The sequence below is a fragment of the Tenrec ecaudatus genome, chromosome 16, assembly GCF_050624435.1.
Source record: "Tenrec ecaudatus isolate mTenEca1 chromosome 16, mTenEca1.hap1, whole genome shotgun sequence".
NCBI lineage: Eukaryota > Metazoa > Chordata > Mammalia > Afrosoricida > Tenrecidae > Tenrec > Tenrec ecaudatus.
In genome coordinates, this window is record NC_134545.1 from 99,009,654 (window position 1) to 99,022,062 (window position 12,409).

Consider the following 12,409-nt stretch of genomic DNA (forward strand, 5'->3'; position numbering starts at 1 on the left):
CTGATAAGTTCCTTATCCTCCCCCACCCTTGGTCACCACTAATCAACTTTGGGCTATTTCATTTATCTTTTTATGTGAGTGAGGTCATACAAAACTTGTCCTTTTGTGATGGATTTATTTCACACGGGGTAATATCTTGAGGTGCCATATATATATATGATAGTATATATGTATATGTATATGTATATATATATATATATATATATATATACTGCCATAAATGGAATTGTTTTCCTAATCCCCATCTCTGATTGCTTATTACTGGTGTGGAAGAGATAGTGAGCTTTCCAATTAAAGGCGCCCTCCGGATTTCTCTGACTGGCGTCACTCACTTATTGAATATTCAGAAATCAAGAAAAAATAGGAAGTTTAATGACTACCATCTACCAACGTTTGTGATACATCTGTAGCTATTAGTCTAGAATTGGTGCAAGAATGGGCAAATGGGCCAGTGAAACAGGGTAGAAACTGTAGATAGAGACCCACATACGTATGGCTACCTGGTGAATGGCCAAGGACAGTATTTTCCTATAGACGAAGCTCAATGCAGTGGACTTGTGCAGACTTGTTTTTATTTCTTCCTCATGTTTGGTTGGGTTTAAGGGTGAAGACATCTGCACTGGGCTTTTCATTGGGAAGTGTTTTTAACAATACATTGATTTTATTTAGCAGAAGTGAGACTACATCCTCCTCCCAGTTTTCAGCAGTGAGCATGCTATTTGTGTCTTTCAAGGGGTTTGCCTAGTCCCTCTCAGAGGTTATTGACGTGCAAGCGCTCCTAGTATCTGTTATTACGGTTTTACTCTCTGTAGAGTTCTGGGTAACGTTTCTTCTTTAATTGTAAATGGCGATATTTTGAGTTTGTTTTGAGCAGCCTGCTAGAGGGTTGAGCATTTTCATTTATTCTATAAACAGCTGTTTGTTTCATTGGTTATTTCTATTATTTATCCATCTTAGATTTTATTGACTTCTACTTTAATTTCCATTTCGCTATACAAAGTTGAATTTTCTCTTCTTTTTTCTAACTTTACAAGATAGAAACTTAGATACTTAATCTTGTTTTTTTCCCCTACAAAAGTATTCAGTGTAATAAAATTTCCTCCATGTACTAATTGATTTTGACTGGTGTTTTCAGGATCAGTATCTGTTTCCATATTTTTACTTTCTGAATATCATTATATGTAAAATATGTTTCTTACATATAGCACAGGCTTGCTCTTTAATCCAATTTTCCCATATCCACATTAAATTAGAGAGTTTGGACCATTTAAGAGAAAGGCAGTTATCAATATGGCCAACTTCAATCGACCAGCTGTTTGTTCTCTGTATTTCCCATCTGTTCTTTCTTACTGTTTACCTCTTTTTAAATTTTCTTTGGGTTAGGGCAGTGGTTCTCACCCTTCCTAATGCTGAAACCCTTTCATACACTTCCTCATGTTGTGGTGACCCCCCAACCATAAAATTATTTTCGTTGCTGCTTCCTCACTGTCATTTTGCTACTGTGATGCATCATTCAACCTCAAAGGGGTCAGGACGCACAGGTTGAGAACCACTGGGTTAGCTGAACATATGATTTGCATATTCATATTTCATAGTTTCATTTCATTGAATGTGCTGGTTTATGGATTGCATTTTCTTTTTGTTTTTTGCACTCAGCTTTACAATAGGCATCTTTAACTTATCACAGTCCACATTTAAGTAGTGCTATTTTTCACACATGGTATAAATATCTTATTACTTTATAATATGTTATGAAACTGACAGTGTAGTTGCATTAGTTTTAGTTTCAATGGTAAATATTTTGAAGGTTGTGTGTGTGTGTGTGTGTATATATGCGTTTCTCATCCACCAAAGATGGCTAGTGGCATGACAGAAAATCCTGGTATAATCAAGAAGAAGAGATTTTCCAGGGGCAGGATTCTCGGTGCTAACACTGGGGCAGTCCTGGGCAAACGTAGATGGTTGGTTATGCTACCAGTGATTCAATTTACCTTTCTGACTAAAACAATTGAGAAACAGGACAAAATAAATAAATAGCTCTCAAGGTATTAGGTAGCAAGCATGGAAGGGTAATTGTTCCTCCGTGACAGGAAACACGTGATGTTGGCCCTACCCCTGGTTCAGCTTAGTACCTGAAGAAAGTTTGCATGAAGCAGAACAGGCAGAGGAAGAGAGGTAGAACTTGGCGGTCAGGTTGCATTGAAGCAACAGAGCTGGGAGATAAGTAGGTCAGGATTGTTCAGGAAGCGTACCAAGGAAGGGAGAAATGTGGGGCGAGAACTGCCAACGGGCCCCCATCTAGTCTTCAGTTAAACACCGATAAGGGCATAGTTATAGGACTCTACTTGGATCTTTAGAAAAAACTATTTGAATGGAATAAAAGGAGCAATCAACAAACAGCATACCGGGCTGGGCATATTGCCCACTCCTAGCATCTAGAGGGGAAGCTCATTACTCATTGGTTATCAGGGAGGGGTACTCAGAAGGCTTTTGTTTCATTCATGCGGCAAACTTAACCCGAGAATAAATCTTGTACTAGTCTTTGGAAACAAAGCTTCCCAGCAAGCCCAGAATGATCAAAATGCTTCCAGTTGACTTGAAGAAGCCCTCGGATAAAAGCGAAGAATATTTATAGAAATACAAAAATGCCAAGCACCCAACAAAGCCACACGAAGCATTTATATTGTGTAGCATCCAATCAGAAGTTAGCAGGTCTGTCAAGAAGCAGGATAGAAGGACTTCTATTGAAGAAATAAACTGAACCAAATGACATAAAACCAGAAGTTAAACAGGTGTTACAATTAGTAGGGGAAAAAAAAAACCCTTAAAACAGTTGTCCTAATTATTTTTGTATGCTGTTTTATTTCATATGTTTAAGAAACATACTGTAGTACTGAATATGTTAAAAGAGGTCATAGAAAATATTAAATGGACGCAAGGAGAAGTTATAGAACTTAATGTCAGAGTAGACATTGCAAAATTATGATTGGTACACTCCCAGAAAAACAATAGGAAGTACACCCAATGGACCACATAAAGAAGAAGGAAGCACATGAACAGAGCATGAGCCACTGGGACCAAATCATATGTCCTAATCTTGTAACCGGTTACCCTAAGGGAGAGCGAAGACAGAAGGCTTAGGAAAATTGGAGGAAATAACGGTCCAAATTTTCCAAATTTGATGAAAGCTACAAAGCACAGACCTATAGATGTCAGTGGGCCTTTGCACAAGAAACATGAAGGACTTTTTTAACCACACAAGATAATGAAATCACTTAGAACGTGTGCTAGAATGACAGACAGCCGCCAGAGCGAAGAAGCAGCAGCACATAGCAGGGCAAGATTCTCATCAGCACAGATGAAAGTCAGGACAGTGGGTCCACATTTATAAAGATCCAAAAACGTTAGCTCTGACTTCCCTGCTGAGTGAAACTGTGATGATTCTGTAATAAAGACCGATTGAGAATCTTTTAGATTTACAAACACTAAGAATCAATCTATCAACGGTGGACCTGTTGTATAAGAAATAAGGAAGACTTTGAAGCAGAAGTAAATTCTTCTAGACCCGAATCTGGAACTTAATAAATGAAGAGCCATGGGAATAAAAATATGGGCAAAGAGGGTTCATAATGAACTATCTATAAAGAAAACTGTTAAAAGAAAAAAATGACTATAAAGTATTGTCAGGGTTCAATGCATATGCAGAAGTAATCTGTAAGATACAAAAGCTTACAAGGTCAAAGAGAGAAAATGGAAAGACAGTGTTGTCTATTTCTCATACAGTATGTGATATAATATTATTTGAAGGTGAACTATTAAAACTTGTGTAAGTATATTCTAAACTCCAAAATAACTATTAAAATAATGACAGTCTTAGTACACCAAATAAGTAGATAAGATGAAATTCTAAAAATTAGTCCAGACTGAAGCAAAGCAACAGGAAAGAGAAATGTAAGCAGATGAGGCTGTTATCTAATAGCAAGAGGCTAGAATTAAGTTCTGTCACATCATTAAAAGATGCTAAATGTAAATGAACTGAAAACCTCAATACTAAGATGGATTATCATATTGAACAAGAAAGTGCAGCCTACTATTTGTTGCCTATAAGAAACTTTGCTGAAACATGCAAGACACAGATACTTTAAAAGAAAAAGAACGGAAACAGTTATAGTGTGCTAGCAATAGTTACGAGAAAGCTAGGTTGACTACATTCATACCAGAAAAATAAATGTAAGGCAAAATTGTTACTTAAAATAAGGTAATTTTAAAATAATAAACATGTCTGTTTATCAGGAGAACATAATAATTGTAGCTATTTTTTTTACCATGTTGAGCTGTGGTCTAAAAGGTTGTCAGTTCGAAATCGCCTGCCTGTCCTTGGGAAAAGATGGGGTTTTCTACTCCCATAAAGAGTGATAAGCTCAGAAACCCACCAGGGCAGGTGTACCCTTAGCTTGGCCTTTGCCCTGCTTGGGCAAATGTTACGAAGGCGTTCGGCGGTAGCTCTGTGGGTAGAGAAATGTAGGTCCACCAGTGGTCCGCCTGGGGGCAAGCCTGCTGCTTGTGGGTGCTCAGCTTTCTCTCTCTCTAAACCTGGACTCCCGCGGCTGTTTCTCAGAGTCTCTCATCTCTTGTGTTACAGCTGCCGTGCACTCTCCCTTTCTCTGTCTCTCTGGGATATAGGAAGATCCAAGAATGACCTCCATTCCCAGCTCTGTCTTGGGGGTAGAGGGAGCTCCCTTTCAGCCCCTGAAATGGTGTCCTTTAACCCTACCGGATGGCAAAGCTCACCACGTCCCTCTTTAGGGTGCCATACACCTATTCACAGAGTGTCACTCCCAGAATGTGTCATGGCTGATCTTTACATTATCAGCAGATGAGTCAACCCCCTTGGTGGGCCACAAACACCTCATTTGCATAGTCCCATTGATTGCAGCAGAGACGGTGCTTTGTCTCGTGTAGCCATTGCCCATTTCATACTTGAAGCCTTGGCGTTCCGCTGCCAGTCATTCTACCAATGCAAAGCAGTCATCGCCAATTAATCATTCGGGGTCAGAGGCCCTTTTGGTGAGGTTGCTCAGTTATTCAGGTCTGCTGTAAATGTCCATATGGTAAAGTCATTGTGGGTTCACCCCGTCTGGTATCTGGTAAAATTGAACAGAGAGAAGATTATTTCCCTAAGCGCTTAACCATTGTACCACATCTGCCTGAGTCAGTTTTCAAAAGCATTGCGTTGTGGATATGAGGTGCCTTCTGGCGGGCTCGGACCCAGAGCGACCCTGTGCCCAACAGACTGCAGCCCTCCACGGTCCTGCGCCAGCCTCCCTGCTGTCCTAAGCCCGAGCCCATTGATGCAGCCCCTGCGCCAATCTATCTGCTCGAGAGCCTTCCTCTTTTTCCATGCCCTTCCGCTTTACCAGGCATGATGTCCTTCTCCAACGACTGGTATTCCTGACAATATGTCCAAAATACGTACGACAAAGTCGTGCCATCCTTGCCTCCAAGTAGCGCTCTAGCTGCAATTCTTCGACTAGAAACTGACGTGTCCGTTTAGCAGTCCATGGTACTTGCAATGTTCTTCTCCGGGACCACGGTTTCCATGCATCCATTCTTCTGCAGTCTTTCTTGTTCAATTTAGATTTCACATGCCCATGAGGTCCTGGAGAAGACCCTGGCCTCGGTCTGACTCACCTTGGTCCTCAAAGTAACATGCTTGCCTTTCAATATTCTAAAGAGGTCTTGTGCAGAATATTTACCTAAAGCAATATGTCTTTTGATCTCTTGATTGCTGCTTCCAAGATCATTGATTATGGATCCAAGCAAGGCAAAAATCCTTGACAACTTCAGCCTTTTCTCCCTTTATCATGATGTTTATTATTGGTCCAGTTGTGAGGATTTTGGTGTTCTTGACCTTGAATTGTAATCCCCATTGTAGGCTGCAATTCTTGACCTTCACCAGCAAGTACTTCAAGTCCTCCTCACTTTGAGCAAGCAAAGGTGTGTCATCTGCATATTGCAAATTTTTCAGAAGCCTTCTTCCCATTCTGGTTCTCTGTGGATCCTCTCAGCATTCAGATTGAATGAGTATGGTGAGAGGATACAATCCTGACACACAGCTCTCCTGACTTCAAACCATGCAGTAGGCCTTTGTTCTGTTCAGACAGCTTGATCCAGGTACAAGTTCCTCGTGAGCACAATGCAGTCTGCAGGAATTCTTATTCTTCTCAAGGTCACCACAGTTTATTCTGGTCCACACAGCTGAATACCTTTACATAGTCAATGAAACACAAGTAAACATCTTTCTGGTCTCCCCTGTCAAGATCCATCAGATATCAGCATTGATTCCCCTCGTTCCCTGTCCCTTCTGAATCCGTGGCAGCTCCCTGTCAATGCACTGCTGCAACCATTGTTGGATGACCTTAAGCAGCATTTTACTTGTGTGCACTATCAATGATATCGTTCTATAGTTTGGGTGTTTTGTTGGGTCCCCCCTTTTTTTGGAATGGACACAAATATGGATCTGTCCAAGTCAGCTGGCCAGGTAACAATCTTCCAAATTTCCTGGCAGAGAAGAGTGAGTGAGCCCAGTGCTTGTTCACCTTGCTGAAGCACTCACTTCAGTGGGTGCTCCATCAGTTCCTAGACCCTTGTTTTTGGCTAATGCATTCAGTGCAATGTGCACTTCTTCCTCTAGCACCACTGGTTCTTGCTAATGTGCTGCTGTGTAGACTCCTGTTTTCTAGTTTTATTTGCGTAGCTGGCATAATTCTCAAATTCCTGTTGATACTGGACAGTTTCTTTGTTAATTTAGTGGAAATCTGTGAGGAAAGCGTTAGATGTGAATGGAACATGTAACATTGTACTCAGAAGTTAGAGCACATTTCTCTCTCTTTGTGTGTATGTGTGTGTGATTTCTTTCACATGGACAGCAGTTTTCATAAAGTATATATAGTAACCCACATTTTATTTCAAATCTTTAGGCCATGCTTTGTATATATGCATACTCGATATATTTTGTTTTAACATGAGCAAATTAATGTAGTAGTGCCACTGAATGCATTTTCTATGAAGTAATAACCTAACCTTTTAAGCATGTGATTTAAAATTTGATGTCTTAGTAATATTAGTTCCTTATTACACAAGTAATAGGAATTTTTATAGAAACATGGTTATACAGAAAATCATTATTAACTCATCCACAGGCAACTTTAAACATTTAAAAATGAAATCATGGTCATTATAAGTACAGTGTCTGCAACCTATTCCATTTGATTTATCATGAATATATATTTTAGTATATTAAATTTCTCTTATGCTTTCTAATATAAAGTTTGAGAACTGTTAATTTCCTTAGTTTCCTAAAGAAGTTGGTGGCTATTTCCAACACACTCACAGAAGACAAAATGGGTGCATAGGCTAATGTGGTGAAGAAAGCTGATGGTGCCCGGCTATCACAAGAAGTAGTGTCTGGGATCTTAAAGGCTAGAAGTTAAAGAAGTGGTCAGCTAGCAGGGAAGCACAAAGCCCACATGGAAGAAGCACACCAGCCTGTGTGATCATGAGGTGTTGATGGGTTAGGGTGTCAGGCATCAAGACCCCAACAAACAACTATATCGATGCAAACAAGGGTGTCAGAATGGAGACCCCAGGCTCATCTGTAGACAGTTGGACATCGCCTCACAGAAGGGTCACTGGAAGGGAAAAACCAGCCAGGGTGCAGCAGAGCACTGACAAAACACACCACATCCTCTAGTTCTTTAATGCCCTTACCCCAACTATCATGACCCCAATTCTGCCTTACTACTATGGCTTGACCAGAGCATGCACACAGTTACAGATATATGCTCTCAACACACAGGATGATCGAGGACAGGTAAGCCCCTCAGGATCAACAGTGAGAGTAGTGATACCACGAGGGTAGGGGGCAGGTGCGGGGAGAAGAGGGAGAAAGGGAGAACAGATTTCAGTGATAAATGTGCGACACCCCCCCCCCACCCAGGGGGACAGAGAATAGAAACGTGGGTGAAGGGAGATAGTGGAAAGTATAACATATGAAAATAAAAATGATTTATAAATTATCAAGAGTTCACGAGGGTGGGAGGATAAAAAAGGCAGTTTACGTTGTATTGATGTGTGGTCTTTTGTTTCTGTCTTGTTTGTCTCTGTCATTGGTTGGCTATACGCCTTTCGTTAGTTACTTAACCCACGTTTCTTCCTCTTAGATCTGGTCCTACAAATCTCAAACGCAACTTGCTGCCATCAAGTTCATTCCAAAGCATAAAGACACAATAGGGCAGAGTAGAACTGGGCCCCCAAAGCATCCCTGGTGTGGAGCAAGTGGTTCAGTGTTGGCTTCTAACCTTCAGGTTGGTGCTTCAAACCCACTGGCTACTTGGTGGAAGAAAGAGTAAAGATCTATAGTCTCACACACTCGTTAGTAGCAGTTTCTTGCTAGCGTCTAGAGCAACGGTTCTCAACCTGTCCTCAATTTCACATACAATAATAAAAACTATAAACGGGAAACAAACAAACTAACAATGACAAAAGAGATAAACTTCAATAGAATAAACAGAAAGTATTAAAAAACTGAAACAACTTTAAATGGGTCAAAAGGAGATGAAATGATGAAGTGTTACATTAAAAAATTATTTTATTGGGGGCTCATACAGCTCGAATCACAATAGATACACGCATACATTGTGTCAGTATTTACAGCTGAAAGGACATGTTTCATGGGCAGAGGCTGCAGTCTCTCTTCTCTCTTACTCTTTTACTCTCACCCTCTCTTGTTGTTCTCTCTTCTTCTTTTTAAAAATACTTTTAACCCAACTACATCTGCCATATTCAGCTTCACAGTGCTCGCTGTCTCACAGCTTCACACCCCTGACTAGTATCCGAGGGATTCACTCAGAGTTTAAAACGTGGGGACCCTGCAAATGGATTTTTGCCTTCCACCGTCATCCATAGTCTTCTGCAAACTGGGTGTTCGGAATTGAAGCTCTGATACCATTCCCCCCTTCAAATTGGGATTTTATTGTTTATAATCCCCGGATCACACTGGTGGGTGTGCTTCCTCCATGTGGAAATGGGTGATGCCTCACTTAGATGGCTGCTTGTTTGAAGACAAGCCTCTAAGATCCCCGGTTTCTTCTCCACACTTTGCTGTGGAGCCTGTTTTCTTCACGAGGGCAAGTATCACCTAGGGACAAGTCATAAAAACGGATCGTTCTGAGATTAAGGCCAGCATTAAGTGCAGCCCCAAATCCATTCATCTCTCTATGATTTATACATGTCCCTGGTTCACTTTAGAGACATCATTTTATGATAGAGAATATTATAAATCATTCCCATGGGTCTCAAGGTAATTTTTTGATAGTGTCATTAATTTAGCCAATGGTAAAGAATTTAAACCACTGTTGAGAAAAGGAAATTCTACATATGCATGCTGATTTTTCAGGCCAAAATACATCAATTGTTGACTAGTTCAGATGAAGCTCTTAGCGACTGGACAGTATTTAAGAACAGTGGTGGTTAGTGATAGGGTGAAAATTTCAAAAACACTCATTTACAGAGGCAGAACCGTGTCATAAGAAAGCCAAGAGAACATTAAAATAGTACATATGCTGCAGTCCTGAGCCCCCATTCCGTGGGCATTCTCATAGCAAGTGATCCAAACTGAAGTTGAAGGGCAGCCAGGCCATACCTTTGGGGAAGCAGATTATCTAACACTAGGGCACTCACAGCCAAATGTCCCCTGGAGTATGTCAGTTCCTTAAATCTCCTACAGGGGCGTTGGAGGGAAAGTCCCGTTCACTTCATGCAATTTCCTCATAGAACCCTGCAGGTGTGGCCTATGCAGGATGCTCTGTGCCTCAAGAGGACAGAGTCTAAAGTCCCAGTAGTTTATAGCACATGGCCTGGGCCCCAAAGGCTGGGTAGAAAGTAGATCAAGAATATCCATCTCGGCACATGGTGCCCGGTGTATTGTCCCCCTGGGTTATAGATAAGTATTGTTAAGCTTTTTTTTCTCATGGGAGGTTGCTAAAAGGGCTAATTTTGTTATTTTTACTACTAATTTATTTTCTTGAGATAAGGCCTTGACAATATATATCAATACTTTTTTTTACTATGAAAACATAGATGTAATTTAGCACCATTTAACAAAACTGTAACATAGTCATACTTTAATAGGCAAAAACGTTCACGAGAATTCATATGAACAATATGCTAAAAGCATTCCTCCCTTAGCTGTAGTTTTCATCTTATTTTATCTCCAAACTGAAGATTTAATAGACCATAAGGTAAAATACTTTTAGCCTACTTGTTCATATGAATTCTTAGATGTAGTTTTCAACTTAGTTTATCCCCGCAGTTAAGATTTTATAGACCATAAGGTAAAATTTCAATACACAACTAAGTATAGTGTCTTGAATTCGTGTTTCAAACCGCATACTTTAAGCAATGAAAACAAGTCTCAGAAAATATCTTTTGGACTTTGCTGGCATCTAGCTCTTCAAAATGAATTCTTTGTCTCCATAGTCATCAGCCTTGGCCTTGCGATGTGGAATTTGTCATCTTTTGGGCCTTCTCGTTCCAGCTTGCCAGTGCAATGGCCACAGCACGTGCATCCACGAGGACGTGTGTGAGCAGTGCAGAAACCTCACCACCGGGAAGCAATGCCAGGACTGCATTCCCGGCTACTATGGAGACCCCACCAACGGCGGCCAGTGCACAGGTAGCCTCAGTTCCCTCCCCTCAGTGCGCTTCCTCTGCAGAACAGACCCAGCGCTTCGGGCAGCTGGCAGAGGACTGCTGTACTGTCTATGGCTTCTTGATTGTGATGTGACCGATGGACTTTGTCTCGACTCTTTTAGACCTGCAGCATAATGAAATAAGCCGCATGCCCCACCTAGTGCATTGTTATTGGTGTAGTGATGGCGAAAATCAGTTTGTAAAGCCAGGGCAGTATACATTTATTAAACTTTTTTTTCGTTTTCAATTGACTTTACTGAGAAAAGCTCGTTATTACCAATCCAAGCCCACCATGACGTTAAGTGGAAGGAGCAAAATAGAATTATTTACTTTTTCCCGGTTCACTGATGTTTGAAGTTAGTTGCTCAGTACTCTCCCCCCATCTCTTTTAGTCTGAAACCTGCTCAGCAGCATGGCAACACGCACACCTTTCCTGACAGGGTTACAGTGAGGTCCGCAAGGTACCTCTATCTGAAATCCCATGCATTTCTGACACATTTTACCAAAAGATAGTATAGTCAGTATATTATTTATGGTTAGTATTAATGACTAAATTATGGCCTTAATAATCTAAGGATGTTATACACGTATATATAACAGAATTATCTTGGTCATATTATCTGCTACCTAGCTTTGTATTATAGGAAAATAAAATAAATGAAAGTTTGGTTGAGTATAAGGATAGTCCATACATTCCACGTATTGTACTTTGTAATGAAGGAATACCCAAGAATTCAGCAAGCTTGCTGATTGTCCTGACTAACCTTGAGAGGAGGCAAATATCCGATACTAACCGCGACAGAGACTGTAGACACATGCGAATCTAGGAAAACTTGGATGTCATTGAAAACAAAATGTAACGCATAAAGATAGATAATTGAGGCATTAGTGAGCTGAAAGGGAGTGGTTTGTGGCATTTTGAACTGGACAGTCATATAATCTGTGCCAGCAATGATCAACTGAAGGGAAATGATTTCACATTTGTTGTCCAAAGGAACATTTCAGGATCTAAACTGAGGTTCAGTGTTGTCCACGGGTAGAGTAATCACTATGCCTAGAAGAAAGACCAGTTAATGACAGGTGCTCAAATTTACTCACCAACCGATGCCAAAGGTGAAGAGTTTGAACATTTTTACTAACAACTTCCACAGTTTGAAATTGATCAGGTATATAGTCCAGATGAATAAATAACTACTGGTTATTTGAATGGAAGAGCTGCAAACAAGGAAGGCTCAGTAGTTGGAAAACAGGGGCTCGGTGATGCCAACTTGGTGAGCTGGCATCTAGCCAACCATTTAGCTTGGTTATGGCTTCCGTGGAGAAATTTAATGTCAGCAGTCAGAAAAAGGCTATATGCAAATTCATGGTGAAGCCGATGAAAATTAAAACAAGTCCATAAGAACCAAAGTATGACCTTGGATATATCCCACCTGATTTTAGAGACTATCTCAAGAATATATTTGTGCATTGAACACTAGTAACTGAAGACCCGGAAAATTAGGTTATGACAAAGAAAGCAAAAGATCATGAAAAAGATAAGAAATAAAGGATAGGCCAAAATGAGTGTCAGAGGAGACTGAAGTTTGGATTGAACATAGAGCAGTTAAAGTGATCGGAAGAAATGATGTGGTCCAAGAAAACGGAATAATGTATTATA

The 12,409-nt window shown here is 40.5% G+C and overlaps 1 protein-coding gene across 8 annotated transcripts in view; it reads left to right on the forward strand.

Annotated features, from left to right (window-relative positions):
* ATRNL1 (attractin like 1) overlaps positions 1 to 12,409 on the forward strand; it is a 647,203-nt gene that overhangs the window by 139,352 nt on the left and 495,442 nt on the right. For all 8 annotated transcript variants that reach the window (XR_012780436.1, XR_012780437.1, XM_075534999.1 and 5 more), the window contains exon 19: positions 10,598 to 10,735. Coding sequence is in view for 6 of the 8 variants with exons in the window: in XM_075534999.1 (XP_075391114.1) it covers positions 10,598 to 10,735 (138 nt within the window). In the remaining 2 variants the exon portion in view is untranslated. The remainder of the gene's footprint in view (positions 1 to 10,597; positions 10,736 to 12,409) is intronic.